At 35.6% G+C, this 27,046-nt stretch overlaps 1 protein-coding gene across 3 annotated transcripts in view; it reads right to left on the reverse strand.

Moving 5' to 3' along the window:
* The window catches only part of iav (transient receptor potential cation channel subfamily V iav), a 53,133-nt gene that overhangs the window by 21,291 nt on the left and 4,796 nt on the right, over nt 1-27,046 (reverse strand). For 2 of the 3 annotated variants that reach the window (XM_069847144.1, XM_069847143.1), the window contains 7 exons: nt 22,003-22,177; nt 19,650-19,968; nt 10,722-10,939; nt 8,772-8,997; nt 5,053-5,168; nt 660-893; nt 161-312 (listed from right to left, as the gene is read on the reverse strand). In XM_069847144.1, the coding sequence (XP_069703245.1) occupies nt 161-312; nt 660-893; nt 5,053-5,168; nt 8,772-8,997; nt 10,722-10,939; nt 19,650-19,968; nt 22,003-22,177 (1,440 nt within the window). Of the gene's footprint in view, nt 1-160; nt 313-659; nt 894-5,052; nt 5,169-8,771; nt 8,998-10,721; nt 10,940-19,649; nt 19,969-22,002; nt 22,178-24,653; nt 24,793-27,046 lie in introns of all 3 variants that reach the window. The other variant, XM_069847145.1, reaches the window with a different exon arrangement.

Genomic DNA, 27,046 nt, shown 5'->3' on the forward strand with positions numbered 1-27,046 from the left:
GAAAACAAGAGATTTAAGAATACAGAGATATTCAGACATCTTTCGTTTTTCTTTAATATTTTTTTTTAAGATTATATTACAGCCGAAAGAGAGAAAATGTATTAAGTTAAAGTGATTAATTTTTATATAATTAAAATTAAAGTGATATTTTCCAACTTACCCCGCAAAAAACATAAGCAAGAACCATGAGCCAGGAAGAGCAAATACAAGAATAGCTTCTTCCGCTATGAGGTTTCCAGTAAGTCGAAATGGAATGCAAGCCAATATTAATAAGTTTGACACCAAGAATATGGCTTTATCTGGAGCGTGAATCTGTAGGAAAATGTGAAAAATGCAAGTATATTATCTTTGAGGTACATGTACAATAATTAGTGACTATGTATTCAAGCCATCAAAAAAATTATAGTACAATCTCCTTCAGCGTTTGTTTCACTGCTGAAGAAATATGTAACAGAATCAACAATTTCGTAGACCAGTGGCCTTCAGTGCTATTGTGAGTTTTATCCCAGGAAAAACATACTGTAATGGAATTATTCTTTTCAACAAATCTACATACTGTCTTGAATTAATTATGTTACTGTAATTCAAAGCAACTGACAATATTAATGCAGTATCATATTCTTGTAGTAATGCAATTAAAAATGACTGAAAACACATACCAGCTGTTTAAGGAAACTCCATAAACCTTGGTTTTTTATTTCTTCTCCCTGTTGAAAAATTACGTAAGACAACACGCCGATTATTGTACCAATCTCAAACCCATAGCGGGTAATATCATTCCAATCTGTTCCACCTAGAAGAGGCTTAGAGCGATCCACAGGCCGTAGATAAATTGCCATACTGAGCATGAAAAGGTGGAGAAACAGTATAGCCAGTCGTTTGAGAAACTGGTTCTGAAAAAGATAACATTATAAACAAGAGAATATTATAGCATGCTAGACATTGTATTGTATTTGAAATCACAGTTAAGATTGAAAGTGATCATTGTGAAAAATGAATTGAGACATATATTATCATGTCATATAATCTTCTGTTTTCTAACAAAGGAACATTAATGACAACTAAAGAAAAAATTGAAAAGACAGTCCTTATTGGGATAATACATAAAGTAACAAGATAAAAAGCTGTAAGATGGAATCAACGCCATTCAACGAACTTGTGAAGAGATAATCACTCTAATAAAAATAAATGGACTTAAAAGCTATTAAACAGGGTACTATGAAGCTACTGGGTAAAAAAACTGTTACAAAATAGTACCACCATAAAATAGATTTAAAATTTAAAATTTGTGTCTAATGAATGTAAGATTTAAAGCATTTTTCAATAGTTTTCATTGTTTAATTTCACATAAAATTATCAAATAAATAATTTAAATATGTCAATGTGAAGAGTTAGTAACGTGCAAATTAAGTTTGTTTGCATCCTTGGTCAGTGACATTCAAATCACTGCCACTGAAGGAGGTTGAAAAGGCACACCGGCAGAGTGCTACTGCCAAACTACGTAGACTTTCAGTCTAATGTTCTAATTAACCATGCAAATAATTATAATACATGTAATAAGTCTGTATTTATTTTAACGTATTCCATTGTCTCCATCAATCTGCACAGTCTTTCCACTTCCACCCTGTGTGTGTGTGTGTGTACTTGCGTGTTATTTCACAGCCAGAGAGCGGCAGCAATGCTATTGGCAAGCAATTCCGTAGCATACACCATAGATCCACTTGCAGTCTCAGCAAAGGTTTCTTTAGAAAAAAAAAATATTTTAAACAAAAGTTGCCCGATTTGTTGAGAAGAAACAGAATATTAAAAAAAAACTCCATCATTTCATTCAAAATATTAAAGTTGCTCCATGAGTGGAGCCCAATGGAATGCCGTCCATGACATAATCTGAAAGGTCCGAGATTTGAAAAAAATTATCATTTAACTTAGTTTTATTGATTCATATAAGAGAAACTAACTTGTATCATATAAGAGAAACTAACTTGTAAAATAACACTTTATGTGGATCATATTGGAGTGTAGGCTTTCACGGCCGGCGTCAATAGTAGAAAAGTTTTCCGGGCTATGAGGCCGTGGTCTGTTGGTTGTGAGACCAAACGTTTCGTTCACTGCTGCGGTGAACATCTTCAGTGGTGTCTATTGCTGGTGCGGCTGGTTCTACTGCGTGTGCCGATTACAGTCTGCGCTGGCTGCATCGTTGTATATATAGTGCGGGAGGGGGGGGGGGCTTGCTGTTGTCGCCTCGGTCCGCGCTCGAATGTGCTTCGCGGGCGGGTTTGCTGTTTTCCACGTGCTCCGCGTCCGGGGTTGTGTTGTTTAATTGTGCTACGCGGGCGGGTTTGATGTTGGTTTTCCTTAATGCCGGATACCAGGCCTTGTTAACCTTGAGGCCTTCTTCTTTTCGATTGAAATTGTTCTTATGTTTATATATTTCAATCGCCTCTCGGTGTAGCCTCGCGTAGAAATGTGGTGTGTCGCTGAGTGTATCGGTGTCTTCGAACCTAATTTTATGTTTGCCTTCCAGATAAGCATGTTCAGCTACAGCCGACTTATCTACGTAGCCAAGGCGGCAGTTTCTTCTATGTTCGGAGATCCGAGTCTTGAAGCTCCGCTGCGTTGTCCCTATGTAGACTGCTCCACATGAACACGGGATCCTGTAGACCCCCGTAGAAGATAATCTGTCGCGTTTGTCCTTGGCTGAGCGTAGGCTGTTGCGTATCTGCTTGGTGGGCAGGAAGATAGTGTCCACCTTGTGCCGGTTGAGGATCTTGCTTATCCGGTCCGTGACTTGCTTGTGATAGGGCAAGATACGAAGAGAGGCACGGTGTTCTTGCCCTATCACAAGCAAGTCACGGACCGGATAAGCAAGATCCTCAACCGGCACAAGGTGGACACTATCTTCCTGCCCACCAAGCAGATACGCAACAGCCTACGCTCAGCCAAGGACAAACGCGACAGATTATCTTCTACGGGGGTCTACAGGATCCCGTGTTCATGTGGAGCCGTCTACATAGGGACAACGCAGCGGAGCTTCAAGACTCGGATCTCCGAACATAGAAGAAACTGCCGCCTTGGCTACGTAGATAAGTCGGCTGTAGCTGAACATGCTTATCTGGAAGGCGAACATAAAATTAGGTTCGAAGACACCGATACACTCAGCGACACACCACATTTCTACGCGAGGCTACACCGAGAGGCGATTGAAATATATAAACATAAGAACAATTTCAATCGAAAAGAAGAAGGCCTCAAGGTTAACAAGGCCTGGTATCCGGCATTAAGGAAAACCAACATCAAACCCGCCCGCGTAGCACAATTAAACAACACAACCCCGGACGCGGAGCGCGTGGAAAACAGCAAACCCGCCCGCGAAGCACATTCGAGCGCGGACCGAGGCGACAACAGCAAGCCCCTCCCCTCCCGCACTATATATACAACGATGCAGCCAGCGCAGACTGTAATCGGCACACGCAGTAGAACCAGCCGCACCAGCAATAGACACCACTGAAGATGTTCACCGCAGCAGTGAACGAAACGTTTGGTCTCACAACCAACAGACCACGGCCTCATAGCTCGGAAAACTTTTCTACTATTTATGTGGATCATTCTGTATACGGTACGTGTGTATAATATATATATATATATATATATATATATATATATATATATATATATGAGTCCTCTAGAATCATAACTCACAATATCCAAAAATTTGTTTTGTGGCAAGTAAGCAAAAGCTCACATCTCACTGATTATCATTTGGCAGAATTATTTTAAATAAGTCATCTACTAATATGCTAAATATTAATGACTATTTTAAGTAAAATCATTTGTTCTACTTAAGTTTATGAATTATTAAAGAAATAGTAATTTTTTGGATATTGTGAGTTATGACTCTTGAGGCCTCATATATCTACCTCCGATTGAGGTTCTGGCTGATACATCTATTATCCAGAAGCACATCTCACTTGACAATATGTGTCAGAGAAGGGAACAATGTTACTGGTCAGTGATGTATGCAATGGAGGGAAAAAGAAACTCATTACCGGTATCTCCTGGTTTAGTTGCCTCATGAGTGATGTCTTATTGGTGTCACAAGGTTCCAACCAGTCTTAGGACTAGTGATTGAACATATATATATATATATATATATATATATATATATATATATATATATATATCTGTGCCTGCTTGCGTGTAACATACACATGCATATGCACTACACCAGTATTATAAAATGTTTCATTAACGAATACATATCGACTATTTATAAAAAAAAAAAGTCAGTTACTCTAATTGGTTACATTTTAAAATCTGAAAGGTGAAGATATCCCCTATATATGCCATGATGGCACCTGGAGAGCAGGGAAAGATCCCGCACCTGGTATTCTATTTTACAGGAGGCTGAGTGAACCTTGGGGCTGATCTGGAATTTCGGCAATGAAAAAAATCCCGCCCTCCCAGGACCTTCCAGTCCGAGTCCATAGCCAGTTGCTTTATCAGCTGAGCTGACCGGCACTTGTATATATTTGTCTTAAATTCATGTGACACAATATAATAATAAAACGTTTCAGTCTAAATATATAATTATTTATCACATCACTAATTTATGAAAGATAAGTTTATGTAGATGAGCAATTAAATAACCATGCCCTGTAATTAGAGAAAGCAGTGTCATGCTCTTTTTTTGCATAGGTGGTTGAGGATTTCAATTTTTCCTGAGTGGAGACTATCCATTTAATCTGAACAACTGTTTTAATTGCTTTTATTAAACTTTTGGTATTACTTATAATTTTATTTTTTGTATTTTTTATTATTGGTAATTAATTTTTATGGCGTCTTTGCTAAAGAAATCCTCCTGTTCATTACCTCACTTCAGTAGGTATCACGTTAGCAAACACATTTACCTTAACTAATAGAGCAATGACATTATTCAATGAGAAGTAATTATTAAAATTGACGAACTGCAAAGCTGAATTAACAAGACGAAGAATAGAAAACATTTAATATTCAGATCACATTAGCAAACAAATAAAAAGTAAGTCTTCTTACCCTGGCAAATGTCTTCCATTTCTCTTCTAATAATCGTTGAATTATCCCACCATCCAACATATCTAAATGTTCCTCCTTTGTTCCATTCAGAATAATGAAAAGTGCTGAATTCCAATCTGCAAGTTGATACAGAAAATGAATCTCATGAAAATTACACATAGCGTACACACGTTTAACAAATGTCACAACAAGTCAGTTCCTTTATTATGTTAAGATTGATGTTACTGTGTACAGTTCATTTTCTTGAAGTGCAAATTAAAAGGCATACCGTACGTACATTTATTTATTTATATCATTCTGTATTCACGTCATGACAGATTTGATGTAACTTATTGTATATAGAAATAAGAGGATACTTTTGGTTTTCTGGATTGCAGAACTAAAGTATCGGTATTTTTATTCCTAAAAGTAAGATATTTCATTTAATTTGTAAATTGTACAGTTCAAGTAGAGAAATATGTTGCTTCACAGTGAAGCTATCTCTGTATAGATAGGTAATTAAAACACGAATTTTATTACGTCATACGGAAGGCAGTTTGATCAAAGACCTTGTATATAATACTATACATGGTCTTTGGGTTTGTTATGCGCTGATAGAAATAAAGTTACATAAATTTGAACATCTGACTTTCTATTAATTGTTCAATTTCATTCACGTAATATAAATTTTATAGGCTACAATTAAGTTAGGTTACCTGTGGCAGCAGGAAATACAGGTGGTGGGGTAGCTAGGTTTTAAAAAAATCGCTAGTTGACCAATGTCAGCTATGCCTTATTTCGAGCATTACTCCGTGCTTAACAAAAGCATTTTCCATAGCCCGACAAATGCTTTACATATTTCTTGCAGTAATGTGCAGTAAAAATTGTTGGAATATACACTAAACATTTTAATATATGCAGTAAAAAATATACTTCAGAGGTTTATTTGGTTTAATAATATATAAATGAAAATAAGTTAAATAATTGTCATCAAGCCATCAACAATTTTATTAAATGTGATTTTATATAAATGTATTAATTAATTGCTCATTTTACATACATATTTCAATTCGTACATGTCTAACTTTCAATGTTTTATTTCAATTTTTTTTGTTGGTTATTTAACGACACTGTATCAACTACTAGGTTATTTAGCATCGATGAGATTGGTAATAGCGGGATGGTATTTGAAGAAATGAGGCCGAGGATTCGCCATAGATTACCTGGCATTCACCTTGTGGTTGGGGAAAACCTCGAAAAAAACCCAACCAGGTAATCAGCCCAAGCGGGGATCGAACCCGTGCCCGAGCACAACTTCACACCGGCAGTCAAGTGCCTTAATCGACTGAGCCATGCCGGTGGCATTAACTTCCTTTATTTTTCACTTAATTATTATGGCAGTAAACAACCAACAATTTCTCCTGGTTCTCTACTTCTCCTCTTAACTGTTTGAATTAGTTTAATTGCCAAGAACATCTCTCAACATCACATGATGTGACTGGTGCATAAGATTACTCGTAAACAGAAATGTTCAAAATTTCAGTGACTGTTTCACATTTGTCACTGAGAATGTCAGCAATCTGAAGCAATTCGTTAGAGCCAGGATTATTTTTTAACACACACTTAAATTTTGCAGACACTGCTTTACCTTGTGATCCAGGAACTGCTTTGAGTGTATTATATCTTTCGCAGCAGTTCGAACAAATCAGAATAAAAGCCTGCAACATTACACTTATATACAGCTATTATTTACGTATGTTGAAGTGGAAGATGATCCAACTTATACACCAGGGAGAAGTATCCACTGTCGTCACAGCAATTTCATGTCCTCGGCAGTAATTTTATTGGTTCTATTTCTCACGCAATTTTTTTATATTTCTTAGAAATTATTCTTATTTTTAACAGAGAGAAATTTTGAAATTAGATAATAAATCGGGCAAAACAATCTTAGATGTTAATATATGCATTTAAATATGCAAAGTAAACATATAAATGCGTTTAAAAGAAAAAACTCTCGAAATATGCATTTTATGCAAAATAAAATTGGCTTCATTCTAACATAAAAACCATGAATGGGAAAGATCCACTTTTACTTTCTCAATATGCTAAATCGATAAAAACATACAATTGCGTGAATTTCCTCGACCTACTAATGCCATACCAGTCAGTTTTGTATTTTTCGACATTTTATACTTTTTCTAGAAAATGACTTCAAGAAAAAAACACAACATCAAAGATTGGAGAGGCTGAAGAAGAAAAGAGAAGCGAAAACCTCAGACAGGAAAAAAAAAAACACAGACTTTAGTAAACATTTTCTCTGTAAAATATACACAGAAGGTCCAATCATTCCACTTCAGTGGGTCAAGGGGGTAGATAACTCTTCACATAGAAGTGGCATACAATAATTCCGAGGGAAAAGATAAGGAATTGTATTCGTTTTGAAGTCTGTCTGACAGCCTTAATCATGACCCTGCTGCCAAATCATTAGAGACTAAAATATATTTGTTCAGCGTCTTTTGTCATTTGGTTTCCATATTATTAACGAATACAAATATATTTTTTAAATTTCTTTGGTGCAGCAAATGACATGACCATACCAGTTGGGGTGCCTGGGTGTGACACCTTGCTAGTGTTCAGGGAGCATCTGTTAATGATAACCATTACGGGCCTGTCTCTCTCATCTCTGTATCTTCGGGGATGAAAGGCCACCCATAGAGTCATTTATTTTTATCTTCTGGAGATTGTACTCATAATGGACCTGCTTTCATGGTCTACAAACGGATGGACACTCCTCCGTCCTCTCTGTACACTTACATATTATATGCTTTATCTGTTGAAGAATCTGCAGTCTTACAGAACACTATCCTGCAAATGTCTCTGCAAACTCAACATCGACAGTCTGTACTCAGCAGTCATTATCTACAAATCGAGGGAATTTGTTGGGGAGAGAACCACTTAGCAGAAATCTTGCGAGGATGTTCCAAAGCTGTTTTGTGTGCATTAAATACGACATGGAGCTCCTACTTTCTACAAATGTAATCTTCATCTTACGATGTTTGGTGACGTATATACGTCCGTTGATGTGACATATTAATGAACTTAAATACTATTATAGTCACAATCATGCCAGGGTATGAAAGAAAAATTACACAACCTCGAGCGGGAATCGAACCTGCGAGTATGAAAGGATAATTCCAAGCCTTTGGCGTGAGACGAACCGATAGCTCAGTGGTAGAGCGCCTGACCGGAGAACAGGAAGTCGCAGGTTCGATTCCCGCTCGAGGTTGTGTAATTTTCCTACTTTCATTTCACTTCTGAAAAAAGTCAAGCTAGGAATTGTTATTTTTCTCTAAAATGCCATTATTCACGGCCGAGATTGAACCGACGCCAAATTAGATCACTGAGAATGGTAAACGAATAGGTATGGGAGCATATAGGCTTAAACAGTATTATGTTTCTTGAATTATTACTGTCTGTAAGAAGTTATTCATCTCAAACTTCGCCAATCCTTTTCACTTTTCGCGATCATTTCGATTTTACACGAGGTCACGAATGAGCCAGAGATGCAGAACTGTGAACCAACTGTAACCTTACTAACTACCGACAAATTCACTTACCAGAATAGCTGAAGGCAAAAATTATGGTTTCGCAAGCTAGGTAAGTAGAATAATTTTGTTGTAATGCTTTAAAGATTTGCTTTAATAAATATTGTTGCTTTTATATAATATCTTCCAACATACTGGTTCTTCCGTCTGGTAGCAGAGTGTCCAGTGCATTCAGTGGGTAGGCTGAACATGTGATATTGCTGTAACGCCAGAACTCCCTCGCACTCAGCTCCAGCATCTCTCTAAACACTTCCGCTCGACCTAGCTTGCAGGCCAGGGTGAGAGGTGTCAGACCTGCATGGTTCACGATTCCATTGCTGGCAGGCAGCTTAGGGTGACGCAGAGCATAACCAAACATATCCTGCAGAAAAACATCTCATTATTGTCACATAAAAATATTTCGCTAACAGAATGGATGGGTAGGAGAGTCAAGTCTCAATCATCCGACCTAAATGGGACTGAAGGTAAGCTGTATACTGTAAATGTCCAGATAATCGAGATATGTTTTCAGAAATGGACGCTTTCTACTGGGTAAAGATAAAGTATCACCTTTACATGTTACAAACGTGCTTCGAAGCTCCGTGCTTTCATGATCTCAGTACTAGAATGAGGTGGGTGGTAGGCACTACACTCCAATCATCTTCCACCCCTGGGAAAGTTCTAGTAACCGGTACTCGATTTTTAGGGCCATTCTGGAAGTTTGGCAATGAGAAAAATTCCATCACCACCTAGGATTGAATCCTGGACCTTCCAGTCGGTAGCCAGTTACTCTACCAACTAAATTACCCAGTAAAAACAAAATGGTACAAAACTGTAATTTATTCAAAAACCATTATCAATATAAATCACTCTAAGCTACAATTTTCTGAAGAACTTGGTAAGTTCATTTTCTTTTCGTGACGAATTCTTCTTGATATAACTTACTTACTTACTGGCTTTTAAGGAACCCGCAGGTTCATTGCTGCCCTCACATAAGCCCGCCATTGGTCCCTATCCTGAGCAAAATTAATCCATTCTCTATCATCATATCTCACCTCCCTCAAATCCATTTTAATATTATCTTCCCATCTACGTCTCGGCCTCCCTAAAGGTCTTTTTCCCTCCGGCCTCCCAACTAACACTCTATATGCATTTCTGGATTCGCCCATACGTACTACATGCCCTGCCCATCTCAAACGTCTGTGGTCGTGCCAGAGAATCAGTCCCATTCCGAGGCTTATTTGAAGGATTCGTAACAAGCTATTTTTTACGGTGAAGGGTTGTTAGCCCTTCGCCCAATCCCCAAGCTGGAGGACCACCCCTCATCGGCTGTCCGCGACTGCTTATTCAATATATTCACAGCCACCCTCCATATCTGGAGGCCGTCTCCTCGATCCGCAATCTGAGGACGCGCCATGCCATGGTGATAGGGACCCACAATACATGGTCTTGATATAACAGTCTTCTTAATTTCTGTCGCTATTTCCTCAGCATATTGAAAAGAAACTTTGACTATAACATACAAAATGTGCTGCAACAATGAAAAAAAAAAAAAAAATGTAATATACATTTTTGTCCATGACATTCCGAGTTTATATCTGACATCCAATCAGTATATCTCTCTTAGTTTCTCTTTTCAAATTCAAGTGAGAAAAAATAAACACAGATAACTGGTTCCCGACAGATATGCACAATATAATCTCGCAATTAAAGTGACTATAAATAAACCTAAAAAGGATTAATATTTGAGGAGAAAAATTCGCTCTAGCGCCGGGGATTGGCGTAGCTCAGTGGTCAGAGCGCTTGGTACGTAGAACCAAGGACTTGGGTTCGATCCCCGGCGCCGGAGCGAATTTTTTCCTCAAATATTGTCAATATTACAGATATTATTCTGTATGACAAATTAATAAATCTATAATATTCTAAAAAGGATTGTTAAATAGTTTATAGTTCCTGGAAACGAAATCTGAATCTATGATGTCAATTGAGTTGAAAATTTTATTCCGCATGAGTTCCAAAATATTTTTCAGTGTTTTAAGTTACACTGTTCCAGTTTTTATAAAGTTTTTCTGGTACTTCGTTTTCGATACCAGTAGGTATACTAACCAGCTTGTCGCAGACAACCACCATGTGTAGAATCATGTTCCCAAAGGAATCTTGAGAATCAGGATTGGCACCAGAGTCAAGAAGCAGATTGTAAACACTTTCGTTAGAGCAGCAAGCTGCCCATGCAAGAGGAAATTCTCCGAGGTATGCCAAGCCTTCATAATCAGTGTGCTTAGTAGGCCTCGCTCTCTGTTGGTCCCGTGGAAGGAAGAAACTTCCTATATTATGATAAAAAAAGGTTAACTGCTGACAAAAGATAAGTTATGAAAAACGTAAATGCTTAATCTAAACTCAAGAAAATTTTACATAATAACAATAATAATAATAATAATAATAATAATAATAATAATAATAATGGTAATAGTAGTACTAGTGATAGTAGTAGGCTAGTAATAATATGAAATTCCTGCCTCCAAAATTTTAATGTTTTTAGGGTATTTTTAGCATGCTGAAATAAAATTCAAAGCCAGAAAGTTCCTATCACATACCATTTTTTTGTTATTTTAATTTTCTTATAATATATTACGACAATTTATAGCGTAATTATTTAAACTGTAATACTTTAACATATGTAGATTTAATATGTTAGGATATGAAAACCAAATGTATTCAACATATTTTAAGGTGTTTATATTGAAAACCAAGGACACCGGATGTTTCTTAGCAGATAGGGAGTGCTTGCGCATAATGAAGTTCAGGCGAAATAACGTGCAGCCTTGTCATTATTTTTATTTGTGGAAGATAGAAATATCGGCCACTCCTTGGTGAGAGACTGAACTCAACTCGTCTAGTTCCTCTCACATTTCATTAGTCTGCGTTTCATCTGGAAACGAAACAAAATCAGTTTGAAGTTTTATTGTGGAGTAGAATGTTGAAAGTTTTTAGTTCAGTAAGAAAGTATTTACCATGTCGCATCGAGGATGTCTAAATAATCCAGACCACTTTTGTTATATAACTTATGTAGGATATACACATTGCCTAAGCAGAAGAGTAATATTACAGATTTTGTGAAAAAGTCATACCATGCCTATTTTGGAATCAAACTTGGAAACCAAAGTAAAGCTTGGGCACAACACAAAGTATGTAGAGTATGCATTGAAGAACTTCGTCATTTGATCAATTGGAGAAGACCGTTGCCATCTTTTGGAGTTCCTATGGTTTGGAGAGAGCAGTTGAACCATAGTAATGACTGCTACTACTGTTCGTGTGATGTGGAGGGGTACGATTCTAAAAATAAAAATCAAATCGTGTATCCAGTTGTTCGGTCGGCTATTTTACCTGTGCCTGATGTACCAATCCCTGTGCGATCAGAAAATATTGAACATTTTCATCCGATTCTGATGTAGAAGTGAGGGAAATTGTGACGAGTGACAGTGATTATCTACCAGAATCGCGTACTGCAGAACATAACCAGAGCGAATTAAATGATTTAGTGAGGGATCTTGCCCTCCCTAAAGAGTTCGCTGAGGTGTGAGGTTCTAGACTCCAAGAAAAAATTCTGCTGCGCCCAGAAACATCATTCTATTGGTACTGACAACGCGAAATAGGTTTTAAATACTTTTTCTCCGAAGATGATAATCTTGTATGTTGCAGTAATGTGAAAGAATTTATACTAAAACTTGGACTTCCAAACTATGACCTAAGTGAATGGAGACTGTTCATTGATACTTCCGAGCGAAGTTTAAAGGATTTCTTCCTTCATAACGAAAACATGTTTGGTTCAGTGCCTGTTGCCCATTCAGTGATCCTCAAAGAATCATACTCAAATTTGCAACTGTTGTATTGCGAGTAGATTACAGGAACACAACTGGCAAGTTTGTGATGATTTCAAAGTTCTTACTATGTTTCTGGGTCAACAATCTGGTTTTACCAAATTTCCATGCATTCTTTGCCTGTGGGATAGTAGGGCACGAGTTGATCACTGGACTATGAAAGACTGGCCACCTCGACAAAATTTGGAAGTCGGTTCTAAGAATGTTGTGCGCCAAAGCCATGTGAGTTCTTCTAAAGTTGTGCTGCCACCTCCCCACATTAAGCTTGGCTTAATGAAACAGGTTGTAAAATCTTTAAATAAGGAAGGAGACTGTTTTAAGTACATATGTCAGAAATTTCCACTACTATCTGAAGCAAATTGAAAGAAGATATATATTTAATGGTCCTGACATAAGAAAACAGATGTCTGGTGCAGCATTTAAAAACACTATGGATGAAAAGGAGAAATCAGCATGGATGTCTTTTTATGAAGTTGTTTTAAAATTTCTTGGCAACAAGGGTCCTAATTACCGAAAAATTATGGCTAATATGGTTGAAGCATACAAGGAATTTGGTTGTAACATGAGTATCAAAATTTTCTGTTTTCTCACCTAGATTATTTCCCCAAAAATCTAGGATTTTTCAGCTAAGATCAAGGTGAACGATTTCACAAGAATCTGCAGGAGTTCGAAAGGAGGTACTAGGGACGCTGGAGCATCAGTATACTTGGTTATTATTGTTGGATGTTAAAGCGTGAAATACCTGAAGAGAAACATAAGAGGAAGAGGAACATGAGGGCTTTCTCAACTAAGAAGCAAGTGGTGTAATTTTTTGTATGATACATTGTGCTAATTTATATATCCAATAATGAAAATATAAACGAGACAAAACAAAGCAAAAACACTCTAGTGACATGTATGGACAACCATACACATAATATCAGCAAGTTGTGTATTTTAAATATTATTTTTGAAATTGAAATAAAAAAGGGAAATGAAAAAGTTTGCGATGAAATTCACGTAATTATACAATACATTTAAAGTGGTTTTGCAAACACATCTGACGTGATAGACGCAAACGGACTGAAAATTCGGATTCAGCACATCGACATTATATAAAATCACATTACTTAGTTTAGGCAACAAACACAAAGTTGAAATTCGCAGGCTAGTATAATAGTACTCAGTAATAGCATAGTCTAGTATATACAGTTACGAAGCTTGAGTTGTTGAGGGTACTAGGAACAATAATAGACTGTGCTGGTACTATTTTGCATTGTCTGTAATGGGGCGATAGTAGCGATCCTAGTGGTTAGCAACTATCTATGGATGCATATTTCCTATATATTGAGCTTAGTGACTGTATATATTAGACTGTGGTAATAGTAACAGCAAATTATAGTAAGGTATTTGGTAATGGTAGTATAATAATAATAATAATAATAATAATAATAATAATAATAATAATAATAATAATAATAATAATAGCCTAATTATTAGCAGTCAATAGGCTTGCATACATTACAAGTTTCTGACACTGTCAAAATTTTAAAATTAAATATTAATAGATTGAAATTATATAACAAAGTGGAAAATAACAGAGATTACTTTGACCTACAGCTAGACTAAAATTATATAAAAAAAAATTGGGAACTAAAATTACTATAAACTACGTACTTACCCTCATATAGAAATTATACAGAAAATTTGAGAATAACACAGATTACAATAAACTAAGCTGAAATTATACACAGCAGCAGCAGACCAGAACAACTATGGCAGAATGTCTTTTTAAATGTGTTACATCTGTATTAGATTTAAAAGTGAATCTGTACGAATTACATCTTTGGGATTGAAATAATGGAAGTAATAATGGAAGTTTAATTTGCCCTTTTCTCCCTTTTTTTAATATAAATGCCTTATTTGTAAAATACCGGTAAATGCTTTTTATTGCCTTAATTTAATTATTTAAATGTTGTTGTTGTTTTCTAATGCCAGGCATTTGACAATAAAGTCATTTGACCTCTTGCACTCCAATATTTTTCAAAGATATTGTCATGGTTAGCCACTGACGCACAGAAATTATTTAAATGTTGATTAGATAAAATCTGACTGCCTGTAGCCTACATTTAATTTATTGTGTAACTGTTACAATGACAATATCGAATCTTTCCAGTCAGTTCATATTACCTTTAAAAATGACAATGAGTTTCGCATTGTATAAATATAAAAGTAAAGGTTTAAATTACTGTTTTTGTTTGCCTTCCAATAAGTTCATACTTTCTTTAAAGCAACAATGAGTGCGACAGTTAGAATTGTTAGAAATATAATGGCAAAAGTTGAAATTAACTTCTTGTTTTATGCTATCTTTCTTTCAGTTACGGTATAGCATACAGCAGCTACTAGCGAATGCCTAAATTCAGTGTGCCTTTACGCAGTAAATTGCAAAATTACGTTAATACATTTGGGTACGACGTGTTTCCAACTGAAGGGCCAACTTCTTCTATGAAAAATATGTGAGCAGGCAGTGAACACTGAAAATAAATATTTCATATCTCAACACATTGCAACACAAAAAAGGCTACTAAGGAAAAGAAGATTTCTCTACTAACTACGGTAATTGCAACATCAAGTCGACAATCACAATTATTTGCATTCGACTTCTGTATAGATTTTGTGGATGAGAATCCCTTCATGGAAGCTCGAAAATCCTACACTACAACAGGTTTTGAAGAAGTATACCAACGAATCTGTGCTTAGTGAGTCATCTTTGCGAAAAACTTACTTAAATGAATGTCACATCAACGGACGTATATACGTCATCCAAACATCGTAAGATGAAGGTTACGATTCCTTAATGAAAGTTATTCAAGACAGAATGAAAAATAAGAAGATCTGGATCTCAATCGGTGAGGTGCCTGATCCTACAGATCGCTGTATTGCCAATGTCATTGACTTGCATAGCCCATGGATTCCACAGGGAGTCAGAAGAGATACGATGCTTGTTTTCAGATGTCGACAAATTGGTTTCCAGTATTAAGAAAATCTTTCTGGAATCCCAGTCATGAATTCAGACATTTAAAGACGTTGCTCCAGGTGTAGCTCTGTCTTTCAAGCTTACCATAACAAGGCGGGGAATATGGATTTCAGTAGTCCACAACGCTTCAGATTTCACGAGTGTAAGGCGGTCAGCGCTCTGGAGGATGAAGCATCATCGATCACAGCAGCTAAGAAACTTCTGGGATCTACAGAGATGAAAAATAATGTAACTTTCATTGGAGCTGAGTTGGGTTTTCTACCAGAAGTGGTCTTTCGACTTCAAGAAAGAGAACAGCCTCTATGGAAGTCAGTGAAAATTATGGAAGATGCAGTGTAACGATTAAATAGTGTTCCAGGAGAAAGGGTTTATTGTAAGGGAAAAATGTAAGAGATTGTTTTCTCAAAATTACGATTTGGACAAACTTAAAAAAAAAATTTCAAAAATTCTACAGGGGGACAGTTCCATTGAAGTTGAAATGAACCCTTCTATGTTTTGCTTCCAATTTGCCCCCATAATCTCTGTGAATGTTGAGAGGTCATTTTGTCATATGAAAACTGTGTTATCTGTCAGGAGACATAACATGACAGTAGAGAACTTAAAAAGCATTTGGTTGTAATGTGTAACCAATAAGCCAATTCAATTTCATAAAACTTTGCTCTCAAGTGTAGATGGAGAAATTGTTAAATTTAAAAACTACAACAAAACATCCACCACAATGTCAACATAAATAATGCGGATTGATTAATCAGGTAAATAATAACATATATACGTTTAATACTACGTTTTTCTTTGTTGCCTATTTTAGCTGATTGCAATGCCTTTTTGCCTGCCTGAACTTCGGGTCTTTGATGATGATGATGATGATGATGATGATGCTGATGATTAGGAGGAGGAGGAGGAGGAGAAGAAGAAGAAGAAGAATGCATTCTTTTAGCAATGTCAGTGTTGAAGCTAATCTTACAATTGAATATTCTCATTTAAATTACATTTGTGCGAGATCGTGCGTATTTGCTTGGTTTCCGCACAAAACCAATACGCGGTAAGTGTGAAATACCACATTCAGTATTCCCAACGTAACACACATAACAATTTCCCTGTTCTTACCGCTTAAGCGTCATATTCATTTTACTGCTTTAGGCTTTTAACATATTATTTTTAAAGACGTTCAATATAGTAATAATTATAAATTGGAAACTTACCATTGCAATTTCACCTAAATTGCACTGTTAATTATTGTTTTTAAATATTTGCAAAAATTAAGTAAACTCTACAACACCACAAAAGTTACTGCATTTGTAATGCAAGTAACATTAAGGAGGCCGTGAAAAAATCAACAAGATTCCAGACTCATCATAGACTGGGGAAAAAAAAAAGACAGACGTATATCACGGCCTGCTGCAGTATAGTAAACACAGAAAACATTTTATAGGAACAATGTTGAAGATAGATATATTTGTTTTCCAAAGTTGCCGTCATTGAACAGAAACCAAGATGGAGATTTCATTGCAACTAATTAGAAATTCCTCTTTCAGGTATGTAATAAACGATCTTCGCACAAAATACTGTATGATACACGAGCGGTATGTTTGTTTTCATGTTCTCGGAAATTAAAAAAGCTCAACTACGTTTCGCTTTTTCAATCTTTTCCTCGAACATGAAAACGTCAACATACCGCCCTTGTAACGCATCTTACTATTATATTACTAGTAGGCTAAATGAGATACAGTAATGTTGCAGAAAACTTAGTTACATAATTTAAAATTACCCTATTTAATAGAAGTAATACTACGGTCGGAGAATGGAGATTGCGATACAATAGCGAGTTGTATGAGTTGTATGGTAAACCTTCAATATTGGGGGAAATAAAAAGCTCAAGATTAAAATGGCTGGACCATGTGGAAAGAAGAGAAGAGAGCTCATTACTACACAGGATATATAGAGGAAATCCAGGAGGAAGAAGACGCACAGGGAGACCTAGAAAGACATGGATGAAAGATGAGGAGGAGGATATGAAGGAGTTGGGGATCCGAAAGTGGAGGAGGCGTGCCCGGAACAGGAATGATTGGGCTTCACTTGTTAGGCAGGCTTTAGTCCTACAAGGGCTGTAATGCCACAGATGATGATGATGAATACTGCGGTACCTTACAATTTCTTTCTACATTATATGATTTAATAACATATTTACCTGTAAAACTGATTTAAATGGTTAAATAGTTGTAAGATATATTTACTTATTAATAGTATGTCAACTACATTTATCATAAATTACAATATAATCTTAATTTAGTAAAATGTCGTAAAGTAATGAGAATTTCTTAGTCACTCTATGGATTTTATTTTAATTGGATATTTCATGTTGAATCTTTCGTACACTCCTTTTAATACTTGAATATAAATAATTGATTAAATGGCGATCTTACTCGTGTTAATTTTGTAAGCATGTGTAGCTTACAGCTGTTTCGGTGCTCTGAGGATGGTGTCGAATAGCACCGAAACAGCTGTAAGTCGCACATGCTTACAAAATTAACACGAGTAAGATCGCCATTTAATCAATTATTTGCCTACATATTATTTAATTTTATAAAATAGGACCATTAGTGATTATTTCGGATGAAAATGTAAATTTATTATAGTTTTCAAAATTAAAATTCCTCCTGTCTGTATAGTGGCCTTTCAATTAGATGTTTCTTTAATTTTGATTTCAATTTAATAAATTGAAAACAGAATCTGGATAAACATGTTCAAAGGAATCTCTAAAATTTTTTTTCACTTGAAGCGATGGTTAATGATGTCTACTGTGAATGAAAAAATTGTGACTCATTTGGAAATGCTCCCAGATGGATATTTTGCTACTGGAAACCAGAAGATTTCAGAAGGATGGGATCATGAATACATATTCTTACAATTTGCAGAAAATGTCAGATGATGAAGAGCTAAAAGAAGATATTAATTTCCGGACAAATTGAGCTCTTGAAATACAACTTGAGAGCAAGACTTCGGAGAAGTTTTAGTGTTCAGCACTGCATATGTTCCCGAGATTAGGTGGAAAGCATTTCGTATCCTCATTCTATTTGCAACGATATTGTTGTGTAGTGCACATTATTCATAATGGAGCTCGATGCGGATAAATTAGTTGTTTTAGTACAGGAAATATACGTTCTGTAAAATCTTTGAAACAATATCATGACAATAATGTGGTTTCTAAAAATATGTGAGAAATTGCAAATGAGATGAAAGCACCAGTTGAATAATAATATTGATAATAATAATTTGTAGTAGGCCTACTTTTTTGCTCTATACTATCACTCATTATTGAATTAATATATTATTTTTCTTTATTGTCATTCGTGAAGTAGTCACAAACATACAAAATGACGTTTGTGCACTACATTAGTAGTATTTAATTTTAAGACTTTTTCAATTGTATACATTTTTAGGCGTATTAAGCATCCTTAAAAAATAATAACCAAATACAATACAATTTCTCATATAGACAGTTCTCTTTCATTGACGCCATTTTCTAGCCTAGGCCAGTTTTCAAACCCACACAGCCAGCAAATCAGTTGTCACGAGCAGACAGTTGCGAAGCGTTGTAAAGCAAAACGTAGCGTCATGCCGTGCCACACCTCGTCATGTCTGATTCTGTGTTCACCCGGCCTAATTGTTCAATTTATATTTGCATTTTGTGCACTGAGTTAAAAGCGTATTTTTTAAGTTAAATTTGTTCCGCCACAATCTGTGGCTCGAAAAATAAAAATTTGACTATTCATCTTCAAATATGATATTATTTTTGTAGGAGGAGCGAACATTAATCAGACACTTCCTATGGGTGCGGGGCATAGAACAGGTTGAGAATCACTATCCTATACCCACTCACAGGATATTCAGAAGAAAACGTGCTCCATTCCAATACACTTCTTTTAAAGAACATATCAAACACTCTAAAATCCCACTAAACGATTTTAGTCCAACAGAAATGTTTGCAGCTCTGTCTTCTGCCAACAGATTGGTTCTCTTACACTGACTAAACAACATTATCAATTATGTCCTTGTGACCAGACAGTCGAATGAGTGACATCTCATTCCGTTCTGCCACTTCAACAAGGTTTATTCCGGAATTGTCTATGAGATTCTCACCTATTGCTCTTTGTGAAACATTCGCTCCAGCTTCTACTAAGTCCTGCACAAGTTCATTATTAGCATATGCGATTGCTAAGTGGAGAGCACTGGCTCCTAGATAGTCCTCTCCCTCAACGACATCTAATGCCAGTTTCGGGAAACACTTCAGCAGAGTTCGGGCAAGTCTTGTGTGGACCTTTGTATCACATATAATAAGCACATGCAATAATGTTTCTCCCAGTGAGCCACGATATTGCATCTGCCAGCAAGCTTCATGATCTGTCCATTTTGCAAGTGGGTCATGAGGACTTAGTGATGCCTCTATTGGGAGTACAACCTACAAAACAACAAACAAGACTTTATCATAAAACTTCTTTTCATTGAGGCATGACAATTGATTGGTTGGTTGGTCGGTCTGCGAGTCTGGTTTGGTTGATTTTGTTTGGTTTGATTGGCTGGTTGAATTTGTATGGTTTGGTTTTATTGGTATAGTTGGTATGGATTGGCGTGGTTTGGTTTGGGTTAGTTTAGTTTAAATGGTTGGTTCATTAATTTGGTTTAGTTGGTTGCTTCTTTGATTTGGTTGATTGGTTCGATTTTGTTAGTTTGGTTGAGTGGGTGGTTTGGATTGGTTTGATTCGGTTTATTAGGTTTCTTGTGATTGATTTAATCATTTAAGTCATTCATTCATGTATTCATGCATTGGCTACTTTAATTGTTTCATAGATTTGGTGATATTTCAACACTGCCTTTTACTGTAGAAGTTATTTAGTGTTCATATGGCACCTGTAATTTTAAAAGAGATGGCTTATTCAAGAGAAATCTGACGCAGCAATTTGAATGCTGCACAGATATAAAAATATTTATCTTCAAGAGACATTGAAAATGTGCTAGTCAAACACATTTACTGATATGTAATGGCCTCAACCCATGCCAGATTTAAGAAGAAAGGCCTAGCTAGCTTAATCAGACCAGAAGTTCAGTCCCCCGCTACCCCGAAGATGTATTTTTCGTATGGAAAATATATTGATAATAACGAAATAATGAACATATGTATGTATTGGCAATGTATACTTCTTCAAGGAGAGTACTCGTTTGTGGAAATAAATAAATAAATAAATAAAACTTTGTATTTATTGACAGAATAAAATTTTATATATATTTATCACAGGTGACAGCTTCTACCTTTTCTCTTTGAGAACACCTTATAATACTGTGGCTCCAAGGCCAAATATGATGTTATTTCTTGTATTTTATCAGGAATGACCATTTAAAGTTTGAATGACTGTATAAAATCATAATAATCATGGTTTATAACAAAGAGTTCGAGAGGAAAATAATAAAGATATATATGTTATCTTTTTCCACAATACAGATAGCATTAGGATGCACAACATATCGCAAAATCTCATTTTCGCCAAAAATATTGACACACACACACAAAAAGCACACACGCACACGCACACACACACACACACACACACACACACACACACAAAATTATTACTAGACTTGTAGAATATGTCTATGTAGATAAACACAGTCTGCGGGCTAAAGCAGGGAGATGCACTATCACCTTTACTTTTTAACTTCGCTCTAGAATATGCCATTAGGAAAGTTCAGGATAACCAGCAGGGTTTGGAATTGAACGGGTTACATCAGCTTCTTGTCTATGCGGATGACGTGAATATGTTAGGAGAAAATACACAAACGATTAGGGAAAACACGGAAATTTTATTTGAAGCAAGTGAAGCGATCGGTTTGGAAGTAAATCCCGAAAAGACAAAGTATATGATTATGTCTCGTGACCAGAATATTGTACGAAATGGAAATATAAAAATTGGAGATTTATCCTTCGAAGAGGTGGAAAAATTCAAATATCTTGGAGCAACAGTAACAACTATAAATGACACTCGGGAGGAAATTAAACGCAGAATAAATATGGGAAATGCATGTTATTATTCGGTTGAGAAGCTCTTATCATCCAGTCTGCTGTCCAAAAATCTGAAAGTTAGAATTTATAAAACAGTTATATTACCGGTTCTTCTGTATGGTTGTGAAATTTGGACTCTCACTCTGAGAGAGGAACATAAGTTAAGCACGTATGGGCGAATCCAGAAATGCATATAGAATGTTAGTTGGGAGACCGGAGGGAAAAAAGACCTTTAGGGAGGCCGAGACGTAGATGGGAGGATAATATTAAAATGGATTTGAGGGAGGTGGGGTATGATGATAGAGACTGGATTAATCTTGCACAGGATAGGGACCGATGGCGGGCTTATGTGAAGGCGACAATGAACCTTTGGGTTCCTTAAAAGCCATTTGTAAGTAAGTAAGTAAGATAAACACAGTGTTACAAATTAAATATTACCTGCTCTTGACCTCTGAATTTCCACCGTAAATATTCAGCCCTGTTTATCACCTGACCTTTTCCATCTGCGTACATCAACACTCCAAACTGCTCCTTTATTAATTTCTCTACTTCAGCCTGACCTCCAAGGTTGTATGCATCAATGAGTTCACCACCATTCTTATAGTTCGCAAGCCTAGATAGCAGGCAAAATATGAAATATTAAAAGAACTGAATAAATTCCAATAATAATAATAAATTGCTACACATAATAAAAAGAGCCATAAATAGTGTTGCTTACAGGAAACTGCCAGTGAGTACAAGTGTAGTTAGTGATATTTTCACACATGTGAGAATTTCATATAACTTTCCAGGAATTAATTTTGAATATATATATATATATATATATATATATATATATATATATATATATATATATATATATATATATATATATAACTTTTATGTGTTAACTTGAACTAAATTTAAAAATACCTTAGTTGACTAGTTTCGGCTTAGGAATCATCTTCAGAACTATGTGGATCTTGCGTCTTCCAGTGTCTTCGCCCTTCTGGAAGACGCAAGAACCAAGCAGTTATGAAGATGGCTCCCAAGTCGAAACTAGTCAACTTAATTTCAACTTAATTATTTTTAAACTTAATTAGTTCAAGTTAACACGTGAAAGTCGTCATGGCTGGAGATTAATATCAAACAGCACTGTCATACCGTGGCACAAACTATATATATATAATATATACACTACCGGTCAAAAGTTTTCGATCACCTATCACAACTATAGATTTGTGGTTAAAACAGGGATTTCGTTGTGAATATTTTATTATATCATAATGAGAAAATATTTATTTTGTTGGTCTATTTAGTTTTTCCGATGTGTTTGTATATATTAAAATAAAATATCTAGCTGATTGAAAACTTTTGACGGTAAAGGTAAAGGTATCCCCATAACATGCCATGGTGTATAATATATATAGCCTATAATATATTCCTAAGTAATATAGTGTTAAAAGTTGTGTAATCAAGATGTATAATTAATTTGGATCACTACCTCGCAAACAATATTGATTTTATTTTCAAAGAAACGGGTATCTAACTGACAGTAAGTTGATAAGTAATATTGAAAATAATAGTGATGTTGAGGCAATGTCTTGATTTTGAGAACTTATTTATGTAATATTAATACAGATAGCAATGATACTGAGTTCAGAGACATGGAAGTTATCAATAAGAATACCAGTTTGTATATTCTTATTACGTGCAATGTTCTCTGATGTACCTTGTGTAAGCCTAAATTATCAGATACTGCAGTGTTAAAGTTTATGAAGCATGCTAATTTAAAATAAATAATGTGTATCTTTACATTTAACTAACAATAAATATGCAGATGTCTCAAGAAAAGTTATTCTGTCTCATTATGATTAGTAATCACTCATTATCACTTAATGCAGTCCTTCCTATAAATATACCAATAAATAGTTATCAGTGGTCTAGCACTTCTAACAGTCACCATGCTAGTTGTTGGATCCATGGGCTCAAATGTGATAAAATGCAATGGATTTAAATGACAAAATCCTTAGAATGACTTCCTCTAGGATGGAAGGAAATCAGGAGGGCCTTTGTCACAGATTTAATGCACATAAAATAACCCTATCCCTGGTAGAGACTCTAGGAAAAATTTATAGACAATCTTTTTAAGTGTGCGGAGTGAAAGGAATGTCCACAATATTTAACATCATTGTATTGGGACGCTAGAAGGCAAATGATATTGTATCAAATGCCTCGACATTAAATAAATAAATAAATTATATATATATATTGCAGCTGTAATTAATGGCAATTCTTTCTGTGGGCAGTCCTGGACTTGTAATGAGGAAAAAACAATCAAATATTACAACATTCTTCCTTCACCAAGATATTACCCTTTTGATTTTGACTAATGAAAACTACATAATTCTGTAAATCATTTTCCCCATGTAGGCCTATATGCATTGTTAAGTTTTTGTTTAATGATTGGAATACCAATGTGAAATATATTCTAAAATTAATATCTTGTATTGTATTGTATTGTATTGTATTTATTAACATTCCATGGTATTCATACATGCTTACAGCTAGAATATGGAACAAGTCAAAAAATGTAATACTATTATAAAATCTTAATTTATAGTCACAGTCTAGATGAAATATATATAGACGAGATTTACAATATAGTCTACTAGTGCAACACAAAGTTTTAGTATCAATTTCATGAAGTGTTATTGAATGTCATGAATTCACCTACAGAATAGAAGGCATGAGAAATTAGGTACTTCTTTAATTTGGCCCTAAATAATTTTATGTTTTGAGTTTCATTTTTTCCTTGTGTATGGTGCATAACTCAAGAAATGCTGGTATGTAAAAATCACACAAAAAATGACTCACATTTCTTCTTGTGAAATCAAAATTGATCAAATTCATTTCATATGATAAAACTATCACGAAAACATAATAAAGCATACAATTTCTGTGATTGGATCAGATAGGTCTAGATTCAATAAAAAATCTCAAATTACTTTTTCTTCATATTGTCAAGAATAAAGATTTACTTTAAACCTTTAAGCATAAATGAATAAACAAAAATTAGTAAACACTCTGAAATGAAATCGTATTCCTACCTTACTCAAGATGTTATGACATCAATATTACGTATATTACAGATTAAATGTGGCAGCTGGGTATCTCAGTTGGGTCCACACCTGTGGAGTAACGGTTAGCGCGTCTGGCCGCAAAACCAGGTGGCCCGAGTTCGATTCCCTGTTGGGCAAGTTACCTGGTTGAGGTTTTTTTCCAGGGTTTTCCCTCAATATGAGCAAATGCTGTGTAACTTTCGGTGCTGGACCCCGGACTCATTTCATTGCCATTATCACCTTCATCTCATTCAGATGCTAAATAACTTAAGATGTTGATGAAGCGTCGTAAAATAACCTATTAAAAAATATTTCAGTTGGTAGAGCAATTAAGTATGACCTGAAAAGTCCTGGGTTCAATCACAAGTGATGGAAGATTTTTTTCGTTGTCGAACTTCCAGAGCAGCATTGGGGTCCACTTAGCCTCCTGTCATTGAGTACCTACCTATCAGATCTTTTGCAGGAATGAAAGGGCAGTCAGAGCATGGTCCTGACCACACGAACTCATTCTAGTATCGACCTATACTTCCATGTTCCCAACGTGCCTTCCTGGGATCTAGAGAGGTCAAATCTTTAATCCTTAACAGAATAAGTACGGTACTTGAAGGTGTAATAATATTTTAAATTTGAGCTGATCATGAAATATTTTTTTCCAGAACTGCCATTGAGTAGTAGGCAGAGAATGATACAAATGTTTAGTAGAGCTGGGTGATTAACATTCTAGCCAAATTTATGATAAATTAAAAAGATGAAATTAATAATATTGAAAATAATTAAATAAAATATAAGCTCTTCGAAGTACACATAACAATGTTATTTCCATGTTGAATCTTTTGTACACTACTTTTAACAATTGAATATAAATAATTGATTAAATGGCGAATTTACTCGTGTTAATTGTGTAAGCATGTGCATCTTACAGCTGTTTCGGTGTTTCTTCACACCATCCTCAGAGCCTACTAGATCTCGGCGTCATCTCGAACTTCGTTGCCTGTTATGTGGGTGTGTTCGATTGTTGAAAAGTTTTGAAATGTGGTGTCAAATAGTGTGTGTGTTCTGAAATTGATCTGTGTGTTGAGAATTTGATCAGGTGTGTTTTGGTGTGTCTGTATATTTCATATTGTTCCAGTGGTTGAGTTTTTGGTTTTTGGGTTATATGTGTAGGATTTCCATGTCTGTATTTATGTTATTGTATGTGTGGTTAGCATTAGTTATGTGTTCGGCATATGTAGATATATTGTGTCCTCTGGTTATTGCTTTAATGTGTTCTTTGTATCGAGTTTGGAATGATCTGCCTGTTTGTCCAATGTAGAAACTGTCGCAACTATTGCATGTGAGTTTGTATACGCCTGTGCGGTTGTATTTATTTGTTTGTGTTGTTTGTGTGTTGAGATGTCTTTGTAGTGTGTTTTCTGTTCTGTATGCTATGTTGTATTTCTGTTTTCTGAATGAGGATGCGATCTTGTGTGTGTTTTTGTTTCTGTATGTTATTGTGATGTATATATTGTGTTCTTGTGTTTGTGTTGTGTTTTGTGTGTTTTTTTAGTTTTTGTTTTGTCTTCCTTATGATGTTGTCTATTATGTTTGGGTTGTAACCATTTTCTTGTGCTATGTATTTGATTGTGTTCACTTCTTCATTGTAGTGTTGTTGGCTCATGGGTATGTTGAGTAATCTGTGTACCATTGTCCTAAATGCAGCATGTTTGTGTTGTGTGGGGTGATTAGATGTGTTGTGTATGTGTGTGGTGGTGGTGGTGGTGGTTGGTTTTCTGTATATTTTGAAGGTGTGTTTGTTGTCAACTTTTATTATGGTGATGTCTAGGAAATTTATGGACTTATTGTTTTCGAGTTCCAGTGTGTATTGGACAAAAGTTGACAACAAACACACCTTCAAAATATACAGAAAACCAACCACCACCACCACCACCACACACATACACAACACATCTAATCACCCCACACAACACAAACATGCTGCATTCAGGACAATGGTACACAGATTACTCAACATACCCATGAGCCAACAACACTACAATGAAGAAGTGAACACAATCAAATACATAGCACAAGAAAATGGTTACAACCCAAACATAATAGACAGCATCATAAGGAAGACAAAACAAAAAACTCAACAAACACACAAAACGCAACACAAACACAAAAACACAATATATACATCACACTAACAAACGAAAACAAAAACACACACAAGATCGCATCCTCATTCAGAAAACAGAAATACAACATAGCATACAGAACAGAAAACACACTACAAAGACATCTCAACACACAAACAACACAAACAAATAAATACAACCACACAGGCGTATACAAACTCACATGCAATAGTTGCGACAGTTTCTACATTGGACAGACAGGCA

This window comes from Periplaneta americana, chromosome 15 (genome assembly GCF_040183065.1).
Source record: "Periplaneta americana isolate PAMFEO1 chromosome 15, P.americana_PAMFEO1_priV1, whole genome shotgun sequence".
In the NCBI taxonomy this organism is placed as follows: domain Eukaryota; kingdom Metazoa; phylum Arthropoda; class Insecta; order Blattodea; family Blattidae; genus Periplaneta; species Periplaneta americana.